Genomic DNA, 24489 nt, shown 5'->3' with positions numbered 1-24489 from the left:
GGGGACAGGAGGAAGACTGGCAGTTTGGCTTGAGAAGTGGGGGAGGAGAACCAGGGCACATCTGCTCCCCCCACATCAAACCGAGAGACGAGTCAACCCTCTGTGAGGTGGGGGAGGGGAGGGCCTCCTCTGACCAGCTTTGTGCTGAGTCCTCAGAACCACACATCCCCATTTACAGGGGAGAAGCAGGCTCAGAGAGGCCAAGTGCCTTGCCCACCCTAAGTGGCACAGCTGAGATTGGAGCCTGAGCTTGTCCAAGTCAGAGAACTTAGAGATAGGTGGGCCAGTCTGGGCGGGCTTTCTGGCAGAGGTGTTGCCTGAGGAGCCTGGAATGGGGAACCCTTAGGGGGATCCCTACCAGGCTGAGCTGGGGCTTACCCCTTCCCCTTTGCCTGCAGCGGAGCGGAAGGAGTGGATGCAGGCCCTGCAGCAGGCAGTGGCTGAGCAGCGTGCCCGGGCCCGACTGTCTAGTGCTTATCCATTGGGTGTTCAAGGCTCAGAGCCCCCTGACCGCGCCGGCAGCCTGGAACTACGTGGCTTCAAGAATAAACTCTATGTGGCCGTGGTTGGGGACAAAGTGCAGCTTTACAAGAATCTGGAGGTGCGACTGGTCAGCCAGGCTGCTGAACCTCTCCCATGCCCCCTGCCCACCTAGCCCCTTAGCCCTGCCCCCCACCCACCTGGTCCTTCAGCCCCAACCCCTGCCCACCTGTTCCCTCAACCCCACCCACCTGGTCCCTCTGCCCCGCCCACCTGGTTCCTCAGCCCCGCCCACCTGGTCCCTCAGCCCCCACCTCCCCTATCCTGGTCCCTCAGCCCCACCCTTTCCCCCTTCCTATGACCCAGCTCTTTGCCTGCCCCCCTTCCTGCCCCTAGTTCTGACCCCTCTCCTGCCTGGTCCCTGAGCATTACCCTCCCATCACCGCCCTGGCTCTTGCACCTCTTATTTATTGCTACATGGCCTCTGATCAAGGTCCATTTACCCATGCCCAGATTCCTGAGCCCTCCCTTATCTCCTTCCTGGGCACTTTCTAGTCCCTAAAGTACCACCTCCCCCTCCTCTCTGCCCCCTCCCTGGGCCTTGAGCCCTACCCCTCAGGCCTTGCCCTCACCCCTTCCCACCTACTGCCAGGAGTACCACCTGGGCATCGGCATCACTTTCATTGACATGAGCGTGGGCAACGTGAAGGAAGCAGCGGACCGACGTGGCTTCGACCTCACTACCCCCTACCGCATCTTCAGGTGAGCCTCCCTCATTGTTCACCTGCATCCTCACTCCCTCCCAGTATTTTCTTCTTGCATATGTAGGAAGCTGCCCCTTCTTCTAGGATGGATTTCTCCCCTCTCTTCCCAGCCCTACCCACCTGCTGGGCCTTTACCTTCACTTGCTAACCTGCTCTGATCCCTTCCTTCTAAGAAATCTCACTTATACCCCCCTCTCTCTGTCCATCACAGTCCCCCCTTCCCTGCCACAGTGCTCCCATATGGGCTTTCTGCACCGCCCACTCACCCTGCTATCCCCTCCAGCCTGCCCTGCTCCCTCAAAAGTGCTTGTCTGTCAATAATAGTTGCTTGTGATCAAAGGCTGCTCTTCACTCCCTATCTCGTGTCCATCCTGGATGCTTCTCCCTGAGCCTCCAAGACTCTACCATCTTGGTTTCCTCTGACCTCAGTCATCCCTCAGTGGTCTGTCTCTGTCCTCTGTCTTCTACCTGGACAGACTCGCCCACTCCCAGGCCTTCAGCCACTGCCTCTGAGGCACTATGCCATGCCTGGGTTCAAATCCTGTGTATCAGCTCAGCTGCCGTGACGGAATACCACAGACCCAGGGTCTTAAACAACAGAAGTTTATTTTCTCACAGTTCTGGAGGCTGGAAGTCCAAGGTCAAGATTCTGTCAGGGTTAGTTTCTGGCGAGATCTCTCTTCCTGGCTTGTAAGTGGCCGCCGCCTCACTGTGTCCTCACACGGCCTTTCCTCTGTGCACATGGAGCGAGAGAGAGATGTCTGGTGTCCCTTCCTCTCTTTATAAAGAAACCTGCTCTTAGGACATTATTTAACCTTAGTTACCTCCCTAATGGCCGTATTTCCAGATACAGTCACACTGGGGTTTGAGGCTTCAACCTGTGAATTTCAGGGGGACACGATTCAGTCTGTAACATCTGGGGTCCATCCCTGGGTCACTACATGACCTGGGCAAATCACTTGGCCTCTCTGTGCCTCAGTTTCCTCGTCTGTGAGGCAGTCTCTGTGAAGCTGTATCTGATACAGTGTGCGGTGACTGCTCAGTCTAAACCGTGTCACCCCTCCTCCAGCATCGTCTCCTTTGCCCTGAGCTCAGATCTCTGCCTTCAGGGTCTTTCTCCTGAGCTCTAGAGCTGCACGTCTAATGGTTCTGTGGACATTTTCCCCCTTATATTCCTCCCCAGCTCACTGCTCCTCCTTGGGCCCCATCTCCACCCACGGGGACCCCACCTCTCCTACTCACCCCTGTGCAAACCCATCACTGCCCCCGTCTTGCCTCCATCACTCCCTCACCTCCGTCTGGCCCCTTTCCTGCAGGCCCTAGGCATGTGGGCCCTCTGGCCTGGCGCCTGCCTCTTCACCCTTGGGCTGCCTATCTGTGACCGTCAGAGGATCCTTTTTTTTCCTTTTTGTTGAAAGCCAAGTTTGTATTTGTTCATTTCTTAGATTCGTAGTAATCTTTGATTGACGTCTATGGCATCAGATTCTTTGCCATCTTCCTTAACTACCACACAACTGTAACCAGCCACTTTCTCTGGAGTTTTCCTTCTCTGTCAGCTTTCCAGAGCCCTGCCCATTTCCCTAGATCCTTGTTGTCATGGACCTTAATCAGGTTGATTTGGTGTTCGGCTCCAAGGGCCTCCACCAGCCTGGCGTGCGTGGGCTCCCCCAGTTGGACGCAAGTGCACAGAGACGGGCTTAGCGCTTGGCTGGGGCCTTGGCAGCTTGGCAGATTCAGCCTTCGTGGGCGAGGGTGGTCTCAGCACCTCTCGTAAAGCAGCACTGACGTCCATTCCATCTCCAGCAACAATGCCCTCCTCGGCCATGGCAGTGGTGGAGCCGAATCTTGAATGCACACATGTGACTTGGTGGCAGCAGGGAAAGAAAGAGCTAGAGGGAAAACATCTCTGTGTCCCTCACCCCCCTGAAACCCTCTACGGCTTCACTACTGTCCTCTGGGTACACTTTGACCTCCTCTTCATGGCACAGGCTTGCCTTCTCTGTCTCCCAGCTTCTTTTCTGCCAGTACCCCCATCCTGCCCGCAGGCCCTGGAATGCCCTGTGTGCCCTCCTGTCTGTTCGCACATGCTGTTCCCTCTGTCTAGAACACCTTTCTACCTCTTCACCTGGGTAAGCCCTCCTCATCTGTCAAGGCTTAGCTCGGCCACCATTTCTTTCCAGCAGCGTTTTCTACTCCCTGGGCAGGGCAGAGCCTCCTCTGGCCCCTCCGCCCCCAGCCCTCATTCACACGTCCCTCAGATTTGGGGTGTCCTTGCCTTCATCCACGCCCACCCTCCCCACAGACCCTGGGCGCCTCCCTCTTCCGACAGTCAGCTCTCAATGCATTATTCACCCCCCTTCATGCTGTGCCCCCTCATGCTGCCCCCAAATCCCTCTGAGTCCTTTCCCACCAGTCCCCTACCCCACTTCTGTGTCCCCAGCTTCTCGGCCGAATCGGAGCTGGAGAAGGAGCAGTGGCTGGAGGCCATGCAGAGAGCCATTGCCGAGGCCCTGTCTACCTGGGAGGTGGCCGAGCGCATCTGGGCCGTGGCCCCCAACAGATTCTGTGCTGACTGCGGAGCTGCCCAGCCTGACTGGGCCTCCATCAACCTCTGTGTTGTCATCTGCAAGCGCTGTGCAGGTGTGTAGGGGGGTTGGGGTGCCAGACCAGGGCAGGACAGGGCTGGCGTGTTGAGAAGGCAGGTGGTCTGGCTGGCTGGAGGGGCTGGAGCGAAGGCAGTATCAGAGAGCATCGTTTATGAAGTTGCACTTCTGTGTCAAGCCTTTCCCACCGTGATTAACCTGCACAGCAGGGATTCAACTTCTCACGTCATGAGTGGGGACACCGAGGCACAGAGAGGGAAAGTGGCTCCTTCACGGTTACCTGGCAAGTAAGTGAGTCTGGATTTGAGCCCAGGCCTGTTGGAGTCTAGCACGGCTGTCACATCAGAAGAGCGGAAGTAGGCCAGGTCTGGCAGGGCTTTGCAAGCAGAGGGAGGAGCTGGTGTTTTATCCAGAGGGGGATGGGAGGCAGGGGTGGGAGGGACGTGGTCAGATTTGTGCATCCGACCCTGGCTGATGGGTGGAAGCTGCGTCAGAGCTGGTGAGACTGGAGACGAGTGAGGAGACTGCTGCGGATCCACAAGAGAGAGGAGGTGGAGCCTGGTCCCAGAAAGCGAGCGTTTGAGAGACGTTTAGACCTATGGAGGAAGAGTCCCAGATCATACGCGGAGGATGAGAGAGAAAGAGGGTGGAGCCTAAGATACATTCATCTGTTCAACCAGCGTTTATTGAGGGTCTGTGCTGGGCACTGTGCCAAGTGCTGGGAAAGGGGCCCCACTGGGAACAGTCTTGGCTGGCTGGAGGTGGGGACCCAGGGGTGGAACAGTTCTGGGAAGTTGCTGCGGGACATCTAGGTCAAATGTCTAGGAGGCCTTGGGCTATGAGGGATGGGTGTGGAAAGCGATGACTCCATTGGAGACCAGATTAGGAAGGCATCGGCTCATGGAAGGAGTGAGGGTGTCCAGAGTGGATGAGATGCTCCATAGGAGGTTGCAGAGCGAGGGGAGGCCTAAGCCAGAGCCAGGCAGTACCAGGCACTCATGGTGCCCCCAGCCCAACCCCTGCTCCAGGGGTCCCTTGTGGGATCTGTAGCTGAGCAAGGCTGCATCCTTCCAAGCCCAACTTCCCCCTCCCCTTTCATTTCACAGAGATTTATTAAGCGCTCACTGTGTGCCAGACTTTGTTCCAGGCACTGAGGCTAGACCCTAAGGCAGGTAGTCAACATTCCTTCTCTCGGGCAGCTTACATTCTGATGGGAAGAGGCAGAAAATACATACACAAACCAGTAGAAGTATCAGGCAATAACAAGTGCTAGGTAGAGAACGTGTTGGCTGAGAAGCCATCTCTGAGGAGGTGACAGGTCAGCTGAGATCTGAATGTCAGGAGGGAGCTAACCTTGGGGAAATGGGGGAAGAGAATCCAGGCAGAAAGAACAGTGAGTGCAAAGGCCCTCAGGTAGGAATGAGCATGGATGACTAGAAGAGGAAGGAGAATTTGAGCGTTAGGGGGGGAAGGGGAGGGGGAGAGGCATGAGATGAGGAGAAGAAGCGGGTAAGGAATTTTGATCTAATTCTGGGGAGAATTAAGAGAGAGTCTAAAGCAGGGGTTCGAAGTAAGAGGTTTGCATTTTAAAGAGATCACTCTGGCTGGGCTGTGTGGAGAGTGGCCTGCAGGGAGCCAAGCATGGCTGTAGGGAACCAGCTGGGGGACTACTGCAGGAACCCAGGTGTCAATTACAGCGCTCAGTTTTGGGGTGCCCTGGGCAGGAGTGTGTGGGAGATGGAGCTGCAGGCCTAGCCCCTGGGTCCTGCCCATGGCCTCTCCCTGTCCGCCCCCATGGGCACTGGGGTAGGGGGGGAGTGCTCATGTAAAGGAGAGGGCCCAGATGACCCCGTGTCTGGTCCTCTGTCTACAGGGGAGCACCGTGGCCTGGGCGCTGGTGTCTCCAAGGTGCGGAGCCTGAAGATGGACAGGAAGGTGTGGACGGAAACACTCATCGAGGTGGGGAACCAGCTATGTTTGGGGTCTGCCCCTCTCAGCTGCTGCCTGGGTCTTCCAACCCCATCTCCCCCATCTCACCAACCCCAGCACCCTGGAGCTAGAAGAGACCTTTGGGATCATCCAGGGGGTGGGATTTTGGAAAAGCTGATTTTTGGCAAAGTCAGCAAACTGGCCAGTGAGCTAAGAATGTTTTTACAATTTTAAAAGGTTGCTTAAAAAAACAAACAACAACAAAAAAAAACACCAAGAGGAATATGCCACAGAGACTGTGTCCTGCAAAGCCTAAAATATTTACTTCATTTTATCTCTACTCATGTGCACCAATGGGTGTGAGTATGTCCATTTGGGGGACGCTCACACGTGTACATTTGTGCCTGTGTACTTGGGGTTGCCAGGTACTGATATGTGTGGTAGTTACAGGGGAGAACCTGCAACAGGAGGCTGGACCAGGGCCCGACCACACATGGCCTTCCTGACAGCCCCAGCCAAGCTGCAGACTTCAGAGTAATTTGGGTGTCATATCCCCTGTGAGTTAGGGTTAGAATCCCCAGTTTACAGATGAGGACGTTGAGGCCCAGGGAGAGAAAATAACTTGCCCAAAGCCACAGAGTGAGTCAGTGGCGCCTGGGACTGTTTCCTCTTTGTTCTCTGCTCTGACCCCAGCACCCCACGCAGGCCCTGACAAACAGGCAAGGTGGGAGGCCCAGGAAATGGCTGTGGAATGAGTGATCGGCAGAATGAAAGAATGAATAAACTAGTCCCCCGAATGCCAGACTCTTGTGCGCAGTCTGCCCTCACCCCTCTTCCCCTGAGCCCAGAGAGGAATGTCAGGGACAGGAGATGTTTCCAAAATCCCTGTCCACCCAGTTGGCTGACGGGTTAGCCGCCACCCCCCGACACCCCACCCCCAGCTGTGATAGTCTCAGGAATGCAGAGTTCCAGATGTGGGACTGGGTGGGGAAGTAGCAAGGCCCCCAGCCAGGCACCAGGCCTGGGGCGTCCACCTGTCAGACTGTCTGCCTCTTGTCCTAGGGACTGGGCTCAGGCCCAGCGTTGGTGGGGGAGCACCCATAGCCACCAGCAGGCCAGGCTGTCCCTCAGCTTCCCTGATGGGAAAGTGGGCAGGTGGCCTGGCTCTTCCAGCCCCTCACCTAACAACCTCAAAACCAACATTTTGCGGGGCATGGGCCCCTGGCTGTAGGCTCCCTTCTAACCTCTTGCCCACACCCGCAGCTCTTCTTACAGCTGGGCAATGCTGCTGGGAACCACTTCTGGGCAGCCAACGTGCCGCCCAGTGAGGCTCTGCAGCCCAGCAGCAGCCCTGGTGCCCGGCGGTGCCACCTAGAGGCCAAATACCATGAGGGCAAGTACCGACGCTACCATCCGCTCTTTGGCAACCAGGAGGAGCTGGACAAGGTCAGGGCACTGGGCCTGTGAGGCCTCCTAAAACACCCCCATTATTCATGCGCCCCCCCCCCATTCCTCACTCTATTTCAGCCCATCTTTTCCACTAGCTCAGAGTGATGAGTGGCCCTGTAGGGAAACTGAGGCCCAGAGGGCAGAAGGACCCTGCCTAAGCCACAGGGACAGTTGGGACAAAGCAGGGAGGAGCCAGGCCTGACCCTTGGGCCAAGGCCACGTCCCCAGCATCTGTCTGCCTCCCTCCCCTCCTGATTCCTCTGTCTCCTCACCCCATCCTTCTCCTTCTGAATCCTGCCAAAAGGAGTGAACTTGATGGGGATGCTATTTCCTGTCAGGCTCATGAAAAACAGCTGGCTGCTCCAGCCCATCCCCATCCACACCCCACTCAAGATGAGGCCCCTCATGGGCCCCAGGCCCTGACAGGCCGGGAGCCAAGCCCTGTCCCTGGTCTGGCTTGGCCTGAGTGGGAGGTTGCCTGGTCTGAGGCAGAGGGATGCCACTTGTGACTTCTGGTCAACCTTCAGCCCTTCCCCCAAGCAGCCCCACCCAGTCAGGCTCAGTCCAGCTAGAAGCCCAGTGGGAGCCAGGCCTCCACCTCCCAGGAACCCAGGCGTCCAGCCCCCAGCCCAGCCCAGTCTAGCCCGCCAGCCAGGAGGGGCGGCAACTCCCATTGGTTGGGAGGGATGGGCAGGCGGTGAGGAATTCAAATGTGGGAGGAATGAGCTACAAAGCACCCCCCTCTGGCCTTCCACAAGGCAGAGGGAGCTTGAGATCCTCTAGAGAACACGCCTGGTGGCTGACAGGGTCCCAGGGGGCTGTCAGCAGGGTGAGGCCTGGACTGCTAGGACCCCTGGCCTCTGTGGGGATGCCCCTGCCACCCCTCACTCCTCTTGGCTTTTCTTTTCCTCCTCCTGTCTTTCTTCCTCCCTTTCTTCTCTTTCACACTGCGGGTGGGCCCCTAACCTGGTTGACTCCTTCCTCTTCCCGACCCCGCACCCCGACCCTGCCGCAGCACGACCCCTGTCCCACTTGCCCCTCACTCTGGCTTAGCCTGACCCTCCCCACTCCTCTCGCCTCCTCCCAGGCCCTGTGTGCCGCAGTCACAACCTCAGACCTGGCTGAGACCCAGGCGCTCCTGGGCTGTGGGGCTGGGGTCAACTGCTTCTCGGGGGACCCTGAAGTCCCCACGCCCCTGGCTCTCGCCGAGCAGGCGGGACAGACACTGCAGATGGAATTCCTTCGAAACAACCGGACCACAGGTGAGTGGCTGGTGGGACCATCCTCCTCAAGGGATGAGGCCTCCCTGCTGCCAGGGTCTGGCCCTTTGGAGGGGATGCCAGTTGTTGGGTGCTAGGGGCTGGGTATTGTCCTGTGAGGTTTGATTTACATACCACTTGAGCTATAATTACAACTTCTCCAGGGGCCCTGGTGCAAGAGTGTGCGTGATGTTTCGGGTTTGCACGTCAGTGTACATTTGTGCCTCTGGCTTCCCCTTCACACGCGTGTTCGTTTGTATCTCCCTTTGTGTCTCCGTCTCTGCATCTCTTTGTGTATTTGTGGGTTTCTCCCTGACCCACAGTGTGGGACCTCGGGGTGGCATCCGTGTGCCGGTGTCCATGTGTCTCTGAGTTGCTGTGGCTCTGCTTCCTTGCCCCTGGGAGTGTCGAGGGTGTTGGGGTTTGTGCATGTGCAGAGCGTGTCTGCGCTGCTGTCGGGGGGAGGTGCTGCCTTTCTCTGTGTGCAGGGGACTCGCCACAGCAGCCCTGTCTGCCGTTCTGTCTGGGTGGGGCTCTGTTGCAGACGGGTTGGGTCCCGTTTGGCTCCCGCTCTCGGGGTAGCTGAGGAGGGGGTGGTGGGGGTGAGCGCTGCTGGTCATGGCCCAGCGCTAGCCTCTCGGGCCACATCCTAGGACTGAGGGTGGAGATCTGCGGCCAGGACTCTGGGCTCAGGGCCATGGGTGGGTGGGGTGCGCCGGGCTGGAGAGAGCCCAGGTGTCCGGGGAAGGCACGGAGACCACCCAGCTGGCTTGGGCTTTGGGACTGCTGGGAGCAGGGCTGGAGCCAGGCTGCTTCCTTAGGCTTTGCATTGTCTGAGACAAGCTCCCTCTGGGGATTGTTGGTGAGTTTGCTCGAGGCCCCCCCCCCATTCTAGTGTGCTGGTCCTGTGCCTCCAACAGGAAGAGCTGGGCTGGGGAGTCAGGGGAGCTCCCTGGGAGGAGAGGTACTGGAGCCGGGCCTTGTGAGTGGGACGGAATTCGCACAAGTGGGGAAAGGTGGAGAATGGCTTAGGCAAAACCCTGAATGTGGCAGTAAGAGCCCAGGAGTGCTAGTCAGGGAACGGTGCTGGGGAGGGAGGGGCGGGTGACTTGAGTGCCAGCTTAAATACCCAGCCCAGGTGGGGGCGAGGGGGACACCCTTGGATGGTGAGCATGACCAGCCACTCTTTCCCCCCTTCCCAAAAAGAGGTACCTCGGCTGGATTCAATGAGGCCCCCGGAAAAGCACTACTCAGTTGTCCTGCCAACTGTGAGCCACAGTGGCTTCCTCTACAAGACCGCTTCTGCCGGGAAGCTGCTACAGGACCGCCGGGCCCGGGAAGGTGGGTGCCGGGCCAGAGCCCGCCCTGGCCATGGCATTCTGGCATGGTGGCAGGGCCAGAGAAGCCAGAGCTGGCCAGGCTGGGTGATCCATGAGGGCGCCAAGTGCACTCTGGCAGTCACCCTGCAGGGCTTCCTGGGTGTGGTCTCAGGTACACAGTTGGTGATTAATAAATGGGCTGATCGGGGTGGGAGTAGAGCATGGCACTGCAGAGCAAGTCACTGCCAGAGTTTCCTTTAAAACAAAGAAGACTTTATTGAGTACCTATTAGGTGTGGGCCCTGTTTTGGGCATCTGGTATTTGGAGCACGTGGATGCTAGGAAGTTTGAGGACGAAGCTTAAAGGTCTGTTCGTCTATCACCTCAGCCTTCCATTTGCTCCCAACTCTGAGTAAAATCCACAGTCCTTATTACCACGTCCCACGAGGACCTGCACATCAGCCTCCCCACCCCATTACCTCTCTGACTCTTCTTCCCTCACTCACTCTGCTCCAGCTTTACTGGCCTCCTTGCTGTTTCTCAAACATAACATTCATGCTCACCAGACCCTTTGTACTTGCTGTTCCCTCTGCCCAAAATGCTTTTCCCTAAATATCTGCATGGTTAGTATCTCACTTCAAACAGGTCTCTGTTTAAATGTCACTCCTCGAAGACTTCATTCCCCACCACTTAATCCAAAATAGCAAGCCCTACTTTCACACTACTTATCTGACATTATTTATGGGTCTATTTATTGATTCTCTGTGCCCTACTGGAATATAAACTTCTCTTGGCCAGCGCTGTAGCCCCCAGCACCTAGAACAGTGTCTAGCACGCAGTGGGCCCTTGCAAATGTCTGCAGGATGAGGAGTGACTGAGGCAGGGCTGGCGCTCCTGGAGGGAGCCCAGCCTGGGAGGCAGACTCTGGGACACACTGCCTGCAGAGGGCAAATGTCATGTCCTCGTAGCCAGGATGAGAGACAGTATCTGCTGTGTGAGCATTGTTGAGGCCGTTGCTCACTGCATCCTCAGCACCCCCGGATGAAGCCCTCCAGCTCCCAAACAGATTTCTTTGGAACTCTGTGTTACTCACCACCTCACTGCCCCTGGGGCACTGCCCCTAGTCTACCTTCCTCTGCCTGCTAATGTCATTTATGTAACTGCCTGGGTCATCCTTTTTTCACCCTGGGTGCCAGGAAGCTCTGAGCCAGTGTGATGCTCAATGCTGTGAACTATACGAGCCTGCATGGCCTTGACAATCTGTTCTTTCTCCTACTTTCCTGGTCCAGATTCCCATTTCTTTTCCTTTATGGGATCTTGTCAGTGTCCTCAGAGTCACTATAGGAGGAAGCAGAGTATAGAACAATGGGTCCTGCTGGCAAAGGAGGGTGGGGGACAGGAGGCTATGGTATGAAAGGCTTCCTATGGCATTTGGGCTGGCCTTGAAGGATAGAGGGTGTGGGTGAAGGGAACAAGGTGAGCAAAAGCAGGGAGTGTGGGGTGTGTGTGCAGGAGTGATCAGAGAGGTGGCCGGGGAGGTGGACAGGGGCAGACCTGGCAGGTCCACGGGAGAGGTGTGGGCTGGGCTGGGTTGGTGGAGCTACAGGGAGGAGGATGGATTTGGGGGAAGCTTGTGAGTTAGAATGGAGAGGACATGGGTCAGGTGGGAGTGGAGGCCCAGGGAGGATGCAGAGGTAGTGTTCAGGTGAGGGTGGAGGGCTCCCTCATGGTTCCCCTGCCCAACTTCTCCCCAGAATTCAGCCGACGCTGGTGTGTGCTTAGCGACGGGGTCCTGAGCTACTATGAGAATGAGCGGGCAGTGACCCCCAACGGGGAGATTCGGGCCAGCGAGATTGTGTGTCTGGCAGTGCCCACTCCCAACACCCATGGGTGAGCACCCCTGGGCAGAATCACAGACTGTTATTGATGTAAAGTCCAACCCTCCATTGGGGAGACAGGGAAACAGAGAGGGGCAGGACCTCCCCAGGGTCGGACAGCAAGCTGGGGCTGTGCAGGGGCTAAACCAGGTTTCCCGAGGCCCTAGCCTAAGGCTTTTCTCCCACCTCGTAGGGGGCCAGGGGAAGGGTAGTCACAAGGGCAGTGTGGCGGGTGAGGGGGCAGTGCTGGGTGGAGTGGGCCTGAATCCTGGCCTGTGTATCTACAGTTTTGAGCACACCTTTGAGGTGTACACAGAAGGAGAGCGGCTGTACCTGTTTGGGCTGGAGAGCGCAGAGCTGGCTCGTGAGTGGGTCAAGTGCATTGCTAAGGTGGGCCTGGGTGAGCAGGCGGGTGTGGGAGGAGTCTGTCAGGGCCCAGGGTAGGACCTCCTGGCCAATCCCCTGTATCCCAGCTTTCCCACCGCATGGATCAGGGGCTGGATGGAGGGCAGCAGACACAGAGCCAAGGCCCTGATGTGATCTGCAGCTCCCTGGTGGGGGGGGAGGTCAGGAGACCTATCTCAACTATGTGGAAGGAGGGCCGTGGGCCTTGCACTCCCTAGGTGCTCAATATATGTTTAATAATGAATGACAGGCAGAGCCATCCTAGGATGGACAGTGCTGCCTCCAGGGGGAGCGCCTTGTCCTGGAGGAAGGAGGCAGGAAGGCTGCAGAGGAGAGCTCTGCCCTGGGGACTAGAATCAGGTGCCCTCTGGCTCTCCTGTGCCGTGAGGGCCTGTGACTCTCATTCTCTTGTTCGTCAATCAGTCACCTGTGAGCCTCCTGACAGTCAGTCCTCAGAGCCCCGGGGATCCAGATGAACCGGTCTTGATCCCAGCTCCTCAGTGGCTCCCATGCTGGTAGGGGAGACAGATGGGGTCCAAACAGCAAAAACTGTAATTGGTGCTACAACAGAGGGCAAGAATGCCTTGGTGCCCTGTGGCCCCAGAGAAGGGACATCCCTAATGGTGTCTGGGAAGGTGTTCCAGAGGAGGGCATATCTGAGTGAGTATGAAGTGGGACATGATACCCAACTTAGTTCACTGCTGGGTTCTGCCCTGGGGGAGAGAGAGGAGACAGTTGGGTGGAAAACAAGTACATGCCCACAAGCCAAAGAGCTGGGGTATCCAGGGTGGGCAGTGCTGTTGGCTGATGCAGCCTCCCTGGCTATCTCCCCTTTCCCTGGCCTCCCCACCAGGCATTCGTGCCTCCCCTGGCTGAGGATCTGCTGGCCCGGGATTTTGAAAGGCTTGGGCGCCTACCCTACAAAGCTGGCCTGAGCCTACAGCGGGCCCAGGAGGGCTGGTTCTCCCTCATCGGCTCCGAGCTCCATGCTGTCTTCCCAGAGGGGCCCTGCGAGGAGCCGCTGCAGCTTCGGAAACTACAGGAGCTTTGTGCGTACACCTGGACCTGGGCCCCAATCTCCGGGGCACCCTATCCTGGGCTCCCAGGCCCCAGCCCCTCCCCAGAAGTTTGAACTCTACCCTAGCCTGGCCAGAAGGAGCCAACCTGCCCTCTCATGTCCTCTCCCGTCCTTGGGGTGCATCTCAGCCACCCCAGGGGTTGGTGGGTGTGTCCCAGGGGTGTGTGGACCCAGAGAGCCTCAGCAGGGAGCGGGCTGTGGACCATGAACAAGGCCTGGGCCTCACCTCAACCCATCCCTCCACAGCCGTCCAAGGGGACAGCGAGAACCAGGTGCTGGTGCTGGTGGAGCGACGGAGGTGAGCTCTGGCCTCCCTGAGGGGCTCTGAGAAGCCTGGAAAGTCTGACAGGCCTGGGAGGGGTGGGGCAGGGGTAGGTTCCCAAGTGACTGACTCCCTGGCCCAGGACGCTGTACATCCAGGGGGAGCGGCGGCTGGACTTCACGGGCTGGCTGGGAGCCATCCAGAAAGCAGCGGCCAGCTCAGGGGACACGCTGTCGGAGCAGCAGCTTGGAGACTCGGATATCCCGGTGATTGTGTACCGCTGTGTGGACTACATCACTCAGTGCGGTGAGCCCCGCCCCCGTGGCACAGGCCCCGCCCCTCCCCACCTCGAGAGACTTTTACCTCCTGCCCCAGAGGCCAAGCCTCGCCTTCCTGGGATCTCCCTGAAAGCCGTGAGGCCCTCCCCTTGACCAATGCTCCTGGCCCCTCACGTCTGGCTCCGCCCCCAGCTCAGCCCCACCCCTCTCCAGGCCTGACGTCTGAGGGCATCTACCGCAAATGTGGGCAGACATCAAAGACACAGCGGCTGCTGGAGAGCCTGCGGCTGGACGCTCGCTCTGTGCGCCTCAAGGAGGGCGAGCAGCACGTGGACGACGTCTCCTCGGCGCTCAAGCGCTTCCTGCGAGATCTGCCCGATGGGCTCTTTACTCGAGTCCAGCGCCTAGCCTGGCTGGAGGCCTCAGGTGGGCCCTGCAGCCCGTGCCCAGCCTGAGACCAGGCCAGTGCTGCTGACTTGTACACTCTGATCTCAGTTTTCCCTCCCCTCCCCATCATGCACTTGGACTAGGCATGCCCCAGTGGTGGGCTCCAGTCCTTCTCCCTCCTTTCTTCTTATTCCCATTGTCACTCTATACAGAGCCAGGGTCCCTTGGAGAATTCTTTGTCTTTGCTGCATGGCTGGCCTGATTTGACTTGGAGAGGGGCAGGGAGTGGTGTCACCTAGGATGAGAGGCAGGGCAGCCAGAGGGGTGGGACAGAGGAGGTGGTTACAAGAGGGTTCCTGACCTGATCCATCTCCCCCCACCCAGAGATTGAGGATGAAGAGGAGAAGGTCTCCAGGTACCGAGAGCTACTGGCGCGTCTGCCCCCAGTCAACCGGGCCACGGTGAAAGCCCTTATCAGCCACTTGTACTGGTGAGAAGCAGCACTACTGGGGGGCTGGGGTAGAAAAGACTCTTCTATTCCCAATCTGGCTGACTGTTCTCCCCTGGGAACCAGGTGGGCCTGGGAACTGAATGTTGCCTTATGATGTGCTCTGGTCTTGGACACTTTGTCTCCCAGCTTACTTCCTGCAGGGTGGGAGAATAGAGGCGGTTTCAGCTGGCGGACAGATCTCTCAGTTTCCCAGCCCCACTTCTCCCCAGGACCCAAGACATGGCCAGAAAGACTGTCCCCTTGTCTCCTTAACTACTTGTCCTCTCTGACTGGGACCTTCCCTGGCCTCTCTCCAGGGGCCACTCATGGGCTTGTCAGGAATTGGGAAGGTGAGGTGGGGAAGTTCTGGGCTGACTCCTCAAGGCTTCCCTCCTTCCCTGTCCAGCGTCCAGTGCTTCTCAGACACGAACCAGATGAACACGCACAACCTGGCTATTGTGTTTGGGCCCACACTCTTCCAGACAGATGGGCAGGACTACAAGGCCGGCCGCGTGGTGGAAGACCTCATCAGCCACTATGTGATGGTGTTTAGTGTGCGTCCCCAGCCAGTGGGCAGTGGAAGGCAGAACTCAGCCCCTGGGCGGCAGTGACCATCTGTCCCTGTCCCTCTCCCTTTCCCAGGTGGATGAGGAGGAGCTGAGGAAGCAGCGGGAGGAGATCACTGCCATTGTGAAGATGCGTGTGGCTGGCACTGCTAGTGGGACTCAGGTGAAGGACAGGGCCTGGGGTGGGGGGCTCAGGCCAGCCGCCTGCACCTGCTCCCCAGGCCTCCAGCTGAGCCCTGTCTCCCCACAGCATGCCGGTGACTTCATCTGCACTGTGTACCTGGAGGAAAAGAAGGCGGAGACAGAGCAACATGTCAAGGTGAGGGCCAGGGACCTAGAAGCTAAGGGGCCGGGAGAGTCAGGCTGGGCTGGGCACAGGCTCAGATGACCAGGGGAGCACAGCTTCCATGCTAAGGGAAGCCCTGGTTTGGGACCTGTATCTGGCTGGTGCCAGGGCCTGTCTCTTTCCCTTCTCCCCACCTAGCTCATCAGGACTACTCAGACACCCCCCTGCATCCCAGGACTCCAGAGGACCCTGAGAGGGGTGGGCTTGGCCCCTGGATCACACAGCAGGGTTGTGGCAGAGCAGGGGCTGGGGATGGGGTAGGCTGATCTCCTCCTCCTCCTGGGTCCCCACAGATCCCAGCATCCATGACAGCTGAGGAGCTCACCCTGGAGATCTTGGATCGCAGGAATGTGGGCATCAGGGAGAAGGACTATTGGACCTGCTTCGAGGTCAACGAGAGGGAGGAGGCAGGTGGGTGACCACAGGATTGGTGCAGGAAATGGGGCGGCCCCAGTCTGTCCTCCTCTACCCCACAGTGTGCTGACAGTGGTGGCAAAGGGGGTTTTAGATGATGGATGTTGCTGTCATGCTGTGATCTCAGTGATGGTGGTGGTGATGTGCTGACAGGGGTTCAGGTGATGTGGCTGATGGAAGGGACTGTGAAGGGGTAGATGGTGTCGGCTATGGCGCTTTCTCAGGTGTCGGTGAGAATGGTGTTGCTTGCAAGGGTGGAGATGCTGAATTTGATAGTGGGATTGTGAGTGACAGCATTGGTGGTGAGGGGGGTAGTGGGTGGTGATGAGCATGCAGAAGGAGTGGGGTGGGGTGGTGCTGGTGGTGTGGTGAAGGGGCCATCGTGGTGAAGAGGAGTGATAAAGGCATTTTAGGGTGAAGGATGGTCTCAGTGGCAGTGGAGGATGAGGGCGTATCTGTTCATTTGTTTTACTGTTATTTGTTGAGTGCCAGGCACTGGGCAGGGGAGCCAGACACACAGTCCCTACCCTCTTGGGGGTAGTCTGGTATGGAATAGAGACACTAGTCCCATGATCACACCAGTAAACGCACAACTACAGCAGTGTTAACTGCTGTGAAGGAAAGGGCCACAATGCCACCAGAGCTTTTTTAAAATTTTTATATTCATTTATTTATTTATTTTTGCTGCATTGGGTCTTTGTTGCTGCACGGGCTTTCTCTAGTTGTGGTGGGCGGTGAGCGGGGGGCTACTCTTCTTTGCGGTGCACGGGCTCCTCATTGCGGTGGCTTTTCTTTCTCGCGGAGCACGGGCTCTAGAGCGCAGGCTCAGTAGTTGTGGCGCACGGGCTCAGTTGCTCTGCGGCATGTGGGATCTTCCCAGACCAGGGATCAAACCCGTGTCTCCTGCATTGGCAGGTGGATTCTTAACCACTGCGCCACTAGGGAAGTCCGTCAGCAGAGCGTATAACAGGGTTTTTGGCTTTGGAGTCCCTGGGTTAGGAGGTTAAGGAAGAGTAGGGGTTCCTTGGTGAAGAAGAGGGGAAAGTACTTCGAGGCAGTGGGAACAGCATGGGCAAAGGCCCTGTGGTGGCTAGGGACACCATCCTTTCAAGGAGCTTAAGATAAGGGCAGTGAGAGGTTGTGGCACGGGATGGGGCTGGAGATAGAGGCGGAGGCCTCCCTCAGGGCCTGACAACAATGCAAGTCCATTGAAGGGTTAGTGGTTGGGAGCTTGAAAAGATTGCTCCTTAACTGCTGGGTAGAGAGACGTGGGGAGAGGGGATGAGAGCACACAGCAGAGACTGCTTCAGAGGCCACAATATTGGTCCAAGAAGATGGGATCATGGGCCAGGGTGGCTGCAAGGAGATGGACAGAAGCAGAGAGATTCGACACATGGAGGCTGAGAGGGAGGAGGGTTTGTTTCTGGCTTGGGTGGCCTGGGGGGTGGTGCCGGTTTCCCTGATGAGGACACACAGGGAATATCACCGGCTTGGTTTTGGACATGTTGGGTTGGAGCAGGTTTGGTCCCGGCCACATGTGTTGGGTGTGGGAGGTGGTCAGGGCAGCGATGTGGCGCTAGGAGGCAGAGGGAGTGGATGGTGCCCTTGGGCACGTAGGTGATGTGTGTCCGTGGGCCAGCCCTCAGTGCTGTCAGGCCAAGTGGCCCTGGTGACGGTGTGCCCTCTCCCCAGAGCGCCCCCTGCACTTTGCGGAGAAGGTGCTGCCCATCCTGCATGGGCTGGGCACGGACAGCTACCTGGTGGTGAAGAAGCACCAGTCCATGGAGGCCATGCTGCTGTACCTAGGTAGGTGGTGTCCCTGGATGGGTGGTGCCTACAGGGTTGGGCAACCTGGTGGTGGGTCCCTCCATCCAGAGCTGGGGCGAGATCTGGTGGCGCCAGGCAGGAACAGCTCAGGCAGAGAGCGCCAGATGGGCAGGCCTCTTCGGAGGCTGGGGCAGGATGGAGCAGTTTCCTTCATCCTGGGACCCTGCCCTGGGTGTCTGTGTCTGTGGGCAGGGGGTTGGTGCAGCCTGTGCCCACTCCACTCCTCCCCCAGCCAGCCATGTGGGCGAAACCAAGCACGGCATGATGAAGTTCCGAGAGGACCGCAGCCTCCTGGGCCTGGGCCTGCCCTCAGGTGGCTTCCACGATCGCTACTTCATCCTCAACAGCAGCTGCCTGCGGCTCTACAAGGAGGTCCGGGTACGTGATCCTGCTGGGTCCTGCCCCGAGGTGGGCACCTGCACCCGAGTGTGCTCAGACACCCGAGCACAAGTGTCCCCCTGGGCCTAACAATGGGAGCATCCCCATCGCGGGGTCTTGGGGTGGCACAGCAGTTGGGGGGAGCTGTGGACTCTCAGAGACCCTCCTGCTGTGGCTCTCGGTGATCACATGGCTTTGCCCTGGAGCCCTACTAGGCCCTGGTACCATCACATCAGGCGTGTGCTGCTCACCTGTGCCTGGTCATGGCACCCACAAGAACATGCTACGTGGTGACAGCCCCAAGTTGTGGCCTGTACATGCCTTGTTGCTTTATAGGCCATACCCCATCCCGGCCCACTCCATGCCCATGCTGTCCACATGCCGGGCATCCTCCCAGACCAGACGCCATCTCCGTCCTAGCACTGCCCCCGCTGCCCCAGCATACAAGCCACATCCCGCCATGCACCACTACACACACTGTCCTAGCTCTGGACCTGGGCCTCCTTCTTCCGTAACCCTGATCCTCTATCAAACAGAGCCAGAGGCCATGGAGCGGGGCCCCTGAGACCGTGAGTAGCTGTGGGTCAACTGCCAGCTGCCTTACACCTCCTGGGGGCCAAGTGAGCCTAGTGGGAGCATGGGGACACAGCCAGAGCTCCTGGCCGTCTCCAGGCATGGTTTCCCGGCCTCCACCCTAGGGCTTGTGGCCTAGGCTCCTTCTCTTCATCCCCAACCCTACCCCAGAGTCCTTCCCCCAAGATAAGGTCCCCCATCAGTGCGATGCTCTAGACTTTTCCAAAAGATTCAGGGTGGAGGCTGTGGAGCCAGTTAATGGAAGCCCCTAGGTTTGAATTAGAGCTCTGATCTTCACCTCCTGTCACCCCTGGAACCACCCTCTTTCCAGCCCTGGAGAGAGTTCCAGGGCTATTAGAATGTCCTTGCTACTGCCCTTATCTTGAAACGCAAGAGCAGGACTACAGAGGCTTGTGGTGTATTTCCCCAGCTGTAGTAGCCTCCCGAGCTGGTCGCCAGCCTTTGTTTGCACACCCTGGGAGAGGGGAGTTCGTCCTCTCCTCCCTTGGTGCTGCTCTATCCCTAGAATGATACTGAGTATCACTGTTCAGGTTCAGCTGAGATCTGCCTCCCATGACACCCCTGTGGATCCCAGCTGTGCCTTGGGTGCCACAGAGTATAGACGCTCTGCAGAGACAGGCAACAGAAACATGTTTCTAAGCCCAGGGGTCCAGCCTGAGCTCCTACCAGCGTCTCCCGCCCTTTCTGCCCCTTGCGTCTCCTGAGGATGTCTGGACAGACCTGGCTGCCGTGGGAGCCCAGCAGATAGAGCAGGACCCTCACCTCCCTCTCTTTGCACATTATACCTCTATTAATGCAGCCTGGGCTCCTGCTGACCCTTGTGGGGAATGCCTCGTCTTCTCTCCTTTGCCTCCCTCTGTGATCACATCCTTACTTCTGGGCCCATCCACCCCTCCAGTCAGTTTCCCTTGGTTCTGGATGCTATTTCCCTGGCCCTCTCCCTCTAGGGGTGCTTAGCCCCTTGGAATAGAACCAGACCATCAATGTGGGCAGGGAGGAGGGAGAATGGCTGAGGCACCTGGAAAAGCAGCTGCTGGTCCCTTGACATGGAGGAGAGGAGGCAGCAGAGCTAGAAAGAAGCAGATCTAATGTTTATCGAACCAGGCTTGGTGCCCAGCCTTTCACATACTGGGACATGTAATCTCACTACTGTCCTGTGTGGAAGAGTATTGTCCCTTTTTCACAGGTGAGAAAGCAGGCTTCAGGTGACTTGCCCAGGGCCATCTCTAGCCTGGGACTCGAACCCAGATTTGTTAGCCTCAAAGCTTCAGCTTTTTATTCCTTGAAATACAGGAATCAAGGCCTCATAGCAAAGGCTGGTCAGCGCAGGGCTAGATGGTGCTCTCCCCAGTGGCAGCCAGCACCTGGTCTCACAGGAGCCCTGGGAAGGTGTGTTTTGGCTACTGAGGTGTTGGTGATTCTGATATTTGCTAGCTTATGGGGCAACAGGACAGAAGATTTGGAATTGGGACAGTCCCTGGCAGTTCAGGCTATGTGAACTCCCAAGCCTCGTCCTGGAGTCTCCCTGGTTAAAGACCCTGAGGCCCCTGGGAAAAGCACAGTCTAGAAAGATCTTGGTTCCAGCAGAGGTCTTTGAGCGTCAAGGAGTGAACTTCATTCCCTGCCAGTGACCTTATACCTCGGAGATGCTGCCAACATGAGCTGTTTGATCAGAAATGAAGATTACATTGACTGACGCTCCCCTTGCCCCCCAAAGTCCCCCTCAACCTTCTTGTCTTGGCCATGCTCACATCATAAGCCTGCCACGTACACGCCACACGCACCAGTACCTGAGGAAGTAGCGGCCTGAGGGTTGTTTTTTCTGATTCTGAAGGAGCCACAGCCTGGCTTGACCGCCTCCATTCCCTTAATCCTCTCCACGCCCTGACTGCAACCACTGTTCCTGTCACACGCCTGGGCCGGCTCCGCCCACTCTGGATTCACTTTACTCCTTGCTTTTAGTTCTCTTCCCCTCACACCCACAGCCCGACTTCTTCCAAGCCCACTGTCTGCTTTTCATTCCCTCAGCCTGATTCCTTCTGTACCTGCAGCTCAGTTTCCCCCACATCCTTTCTCCTATCGTGCTCCGAGCTGGATGTTGTCCACGCCTGCAGCCTAACTTCTTTTACGGCCTCTGTCTCAGTCTTTCCATTCCCGCTGCCTGGTTTCTTCCAACTGCAGTCTGATTTCTTCAGTGCTCTCAGCCTTTTGTCTTCCCTGCTTGCATGCAGGCCTCTTCTTTCTTGTATTCTCCCTAGACGTTGTTTCTCCCATATCAGCAGCCTGATTTCCTTATCTCTGCCCAGTTTCCTCCCTGCCTGCAGCCCTGATCATCCTGTGCCCGCGGCTCACCTTGTTCTGGCCCTCTTGGGCACATAGCCGTTGTCCTGCTATGTGCAGGAGATGTGGGGCTCCCCCATCAGGGGCTTGGTCATTAGGAGGACTGGGGGTGAAAGCAGAGTAAAGGTTCCTAATAAGCCCTTCTTAAACTATACCCCCTGTGATAGCACCGAAGTCTCCACTGATTCCCTAGGCAGCCCATCCTGTTGTGACCTCACAGGGAAGTCCACCAATTCCCGAAATTCTCCATCTCCCTGGCCATCCCCTAGTCATCCCCTAGTCCCCTCTTTTTGTTCCTGCTGAGGAGCCATGCCTGGGGGTGGCTGGGAGCAATGGTGGGGAACAGTAGAGGTGGCTCAATCTTTGGCCCCCAGTTTCGGTTGTGAGTCCCCCTGTCCTGCCATCCACCCTGGTGTCCCTGTTGGCACCAGGGGTGCCTGGTGGGGGCAGGGTTTCAAGCAAGTGGCTCCCAGAGCAGGAGGAAGGCTCATTAGCTTGACCTCCAACCCACTTCTTCACTGGAGGTCATTGCTCCCATCCCCCTGCCTCTGAGCCAGCCTGCTCCTTCCAAGCCCAGACCCATCTGCAGAGGCGGGGACCAGAGATGAGCATGTCAGTGATCTGGTGCCCCTCCCCAATACATTGGTCTGTCGCTTCCTGCCCTAGACCACTGGGAAGTTCTTCCTGTGGTCTACCGAACGGCCATTCTGCTTCAGCTTGAGTCATTAGCCTTCACTTTGTGGAACCAAAGAGCCAGTAACTGCTCACCTCACAAGCCTTCTGTTCACACAGTCAACCCTGGAGCCTCCATGGGGCAGGGAAGGGTGAAGAATAAATAACCTGAGACAAACAGACAGCCGAGGCTCTCAGCTCCTGTATACTCATTCAGTTTGGTGCCAAAGGGTGATGTGCAATGTGCAGACTTGTCCCTTTGCAGACAATCTGGATCAGCCGATGATATTGATACAGATCAGTTCTCGATTTGCGGGGCAGCAGGGAGGGACTGGGAATCAACTGCTGTGGACATCCAGCTGCCTTGGGGACAAGGGTTGACTGTCTGATGCTGGGGCAGGGAGAGAGGCCTGGGGGCTCTGTTGAGCTAGATTGTGAGCAGGGAGGGCTTTGTCAGGAAGGCTTTCTGGAGGAGGGCTCCTGGGATGTAGAGGGGCTGGGGAGAGGGGGGAGGGAGGCACCCAGTTGGGAGATCTGCCCCAGTGCCCACCCTGACTGACTGAAGTTCCTGCTGCTTCTGCCCTCCCCCACCCAGAGTCACCGGCCTGAGAAGGAGTGGCCCGTCAGGAGTCTCAAAGTCTACCTGGGAGTGAAGAAGAAACTCCGGCCACCCACCTGGTGAGCTGGGGCTGGGGAGGTGGGTCCACAACTAGGGCCTGCGGGGCTCAGAACTGATGGGGGAGGCACAGCTGAGGGCTGTGAACTTGACAGGGGCTGGCTCATAGTTCTGAGGGTGTGGTCTCCCAGCCCAGCAGCAGCAGCAGCACCTGGAAACACATTAGAAACCCAAATTCTTGGGTACCACCCCAGACCTGCTAAATCATGTATTCTGGGGGTGGGGCCAGCAGTCTGTGCTGTCACAAGCCACCTAGGGGACTCTGATGCTTGCTCATGTTTAAGAACCATTGGCCTGGATTGAAATCCAGTTAGTCACTGACTAACTCTGGGACTTTTCTGTGCCTCACTTCCCACATCTGAGGAATGGGGAAAATAATGGCACGCCTGTTCCAAAGGGTGGTTGTATGGGTTTTTTTTCCTTCTTTTTTTAAGTGAAGTATAATTGATATGGTTGTACGTTTTAAAAGTTGAAAAGTGATGCATAGCCACTATTAACTGTTATTAACTGCAATCACTAGGCTGGGGTTTCTGGCATTCGCCTTTTACCCGCTGGCTGTGCCTGCTTCTCTCCGGGGGATAGGGCTGGGGGGTGGGGGAGCCAAGGCCCTGGGAGGCTGGCAGGGCTGTGAGAGGAAGAGGCAGCGGCCGGGATGTGCTGTGCCCGCAGAAGGACTTGAACTCTGCCCCCAGCCCTGGCCCAGGCTTCTGGGCTCTGTCCTAGGCTCTCACCGGGGCTGTGAGGCCTCTCTGGGCTGTCAAGTGATCCCACCTGCCCCTTCTCTGCAGCTGGGGCTTCACGGTGGTGCACGAGACGGAGAAACACGAGAAGCAGCAGTGGTGAGTGAGGGCCCCAGGCCGAGGAGAGATGGTAGCATGTCCCCCTTGGTTGGGTCCCCTCACTGTCCAGATTTGGGCCCTGCCCCCGAGACCCTAGGCGGGGGAACAGGGTAGGGTATCCCTGCTCAGCCAGGCCCTGGCGGCATCCAGACCTGTGCCCCACCCTGTAGGTACCTGTGCTGTGAGACGCAGATGGAGCTCCGGGAGTGGTTCGCCACTTTCCTCTTCATGCAGGTACCAGGCGCGGGGTGTGGAGTGGGTCCCGGGAGGCCTCCATTACAGAGAAGGGGTATGAGTGCTTCTTCACTGTTCAGGCCATCGATTGCTTCAGGATGTTGAGTTGCTTTTAATCCACTTGTTCGTTCATTCTCACGTAAACCCTTCCTGGTACCTGCTCTGGTCCAGCCCTGAGCCAGGCATGCTAGAGACAAAGGGTGCAGACCCCTGCCCTCGGGCACTCACTCCCCACGTGGAAAGGAAAACAGACCCAGAAGGAGCCTGTTAGAGCCCAGTGCTGTGGTGACAGAGGGAAGCCAGGGACCCTACCTCGTGGAGGTGGTGGGTGAGGTGCGGAAGGCAGCAGGGAGGAGGTATCGTGGAAGCTGAATCTTTGGGGACGAGGGAGCGTTCACCAAGCAAAGGCGGGGGTGGGGCGGCTTCGAGGCAGAGGGAACAGTTTTGCACACGGGCGTAGCAGGATTGCCCGACAGGGTGTAAAGGGAGAAGCCAGGCATGCTAGAAGTTGGCACTGGAAATGAAGTTGGGAGTAAAATCTCAGTCTTGAAGGCCATGCCAAGGAAACTGAACTTGACCTAGTCGGCAGTTTGAAGGGAGAGTTTTAAGCAAGAGTGGTGCGCAGGGTTGAGTCTGAGTCTGAGAGTTCATTCTGGGTGCGGCGTGCAGGGGAGGATGGGCTGAAGGGCCGAGCCTGGAGGTGAGGAGCCCAGTGAGGTAGCTGCTGCAGTGGGCCAGGTGGGAACAGGCTGGGGAGGACTCGAAGCCAGAGCAGGGCTAGAGGGGTGGGTTGGACTTAAAATAGGTGTTTGTTTGTTTGTCTTTTGGCCCTGCGGCATGCGGGATCTTAGTTCCCTGACCAGGGATCGAACCCGTGCCCCATGCAGTGGGAGCACGAACTCTTAACCATTGGATCACCGAGGAAATCCCAAAACAGGTTTTTAAAATGAGAGCTCAGAATTGTTTGGGGAGAAGGGAGACAAAACTGTACCAGGGCTTGGGCTGAGCTCTTTTAGCCCTGAGC

At 57.6% G+C, this 24489-nt stretch overlaps 1 protein-coding gene across 6 annotated transcripts in view; it reads left to right on the top strand.

Moving 5' to 3' along the window:
* The window catches only part of ARAP1 (ArfGAP with RhoGAP domain, ankyrin repeat and PH domain 1), a 62970-nt gene that overhangs the window by 37132 nt on the left and 1349 nt on the right, over nucleotides 1–24489 (top strand). For 4 of the 6 annotated variants that reach the window (XM_082342946.1, XM_082342945.1, XM_082342947.1 and 1 more), the window contains 24 exons: nucleotides 399–601; nucleotides 1133–1242; nucleotides 3685–3884; nucleotides 5721–5806; nucleotides 7040–7222; nucleotides 8313–8487; nucleotides 9691–9825; nucleotides 11557–11692; nucleotides 11967–12069; nucleotides 12938–13133; nucleotides 13409–13460; nucleotides 13567–13730; nucleotides 13916–14128; nucleotides 14474–14579; nucleotides 14986–15133; nucleotides 15222–15308; nucleotides 15396–15464; nucleotides 15785–15902; nucleotides 17598–17711; nucleotides 17965–18110; nucleotides 18647–18679; nucleotides 22312–22394; nucleotides 23181–23231; nucleotides 23402–23465. In XM_082342946.1, the coding sequence (XP_082199072.1) occupies nucleotides 399–601; nucleotides 1133–1242; nucleotides 3685–3884; nucleotides 5721–5806; nucleotides 7040–7222; nucleotides 8313–8487; nucleotides 9691–9825; nucleotides 11557–11692; nucleotides 11967–12069; nucleotides 12938–13133; nucleotides 13409–13460; nucleotides 13567–13730; nucleotides 13916–14128; nucleotides 14474–14579; nucleotides 14986–15133; nucleotides 15222–15308; nucleotides 15396–15464; nucleotides 15785–15902; nucleotides 17598–17711; nucleotides 17965–18110; nucleotides 18647–18679; nucleotides 22312–22394; nucleotides 23181–23231; nucleotides 23402–23465 (2975 nt within the window). Of the gene's footprint in view, nucleotides 1–398; nucleotides 602–1132; nucleotides 1243–3684; nucleotides 3885–5720; nucleotides 5807–7039; nucleotides 7223–7969; nucleotides 8055–8312; nucleotides 8488–9690; nucleotides 9826–11556; nucleotides 11693–11966; nucleotides 12070–12937; nucleotides 13134–13408; nucleotides 13461–13566; nucleotides 13731–13915; nucleotides 14129–14473; nucleotides 14580–14985; nucleotides 15134–15221; nucleotides 15309–15395; nucleotides 15465–15784; nucleotides 15903–17597; nucleotides 17712–17964; nucleotides 18111–18646; nucleotides 18680–22311; nucleotides 22395–23180; nucleotides 23232–23401; nucleotides 23466–24489 lie in introns of those variants that run through there. The other 2 variants (XM_082342944.1, XM_082342949.1) reach the window with 2 other exon arrangements.

This window comes from Balaenoptera borealis (assembly GCF_965194805.1).
Source record: "Balaenoptera borealis genome assembly, chromosome: 11".
NCBI classification, from domain to species: domain Eukaryota; kingdom Metazoa; phylum Chordata; class Mammalia; order Artiodactyla; family Balaenopteridae; genus Balaenoptera; species Balaenoptera borealis.
This window is presented reverse-complemented; position numbering and strand designations above follow the sequence as displayed.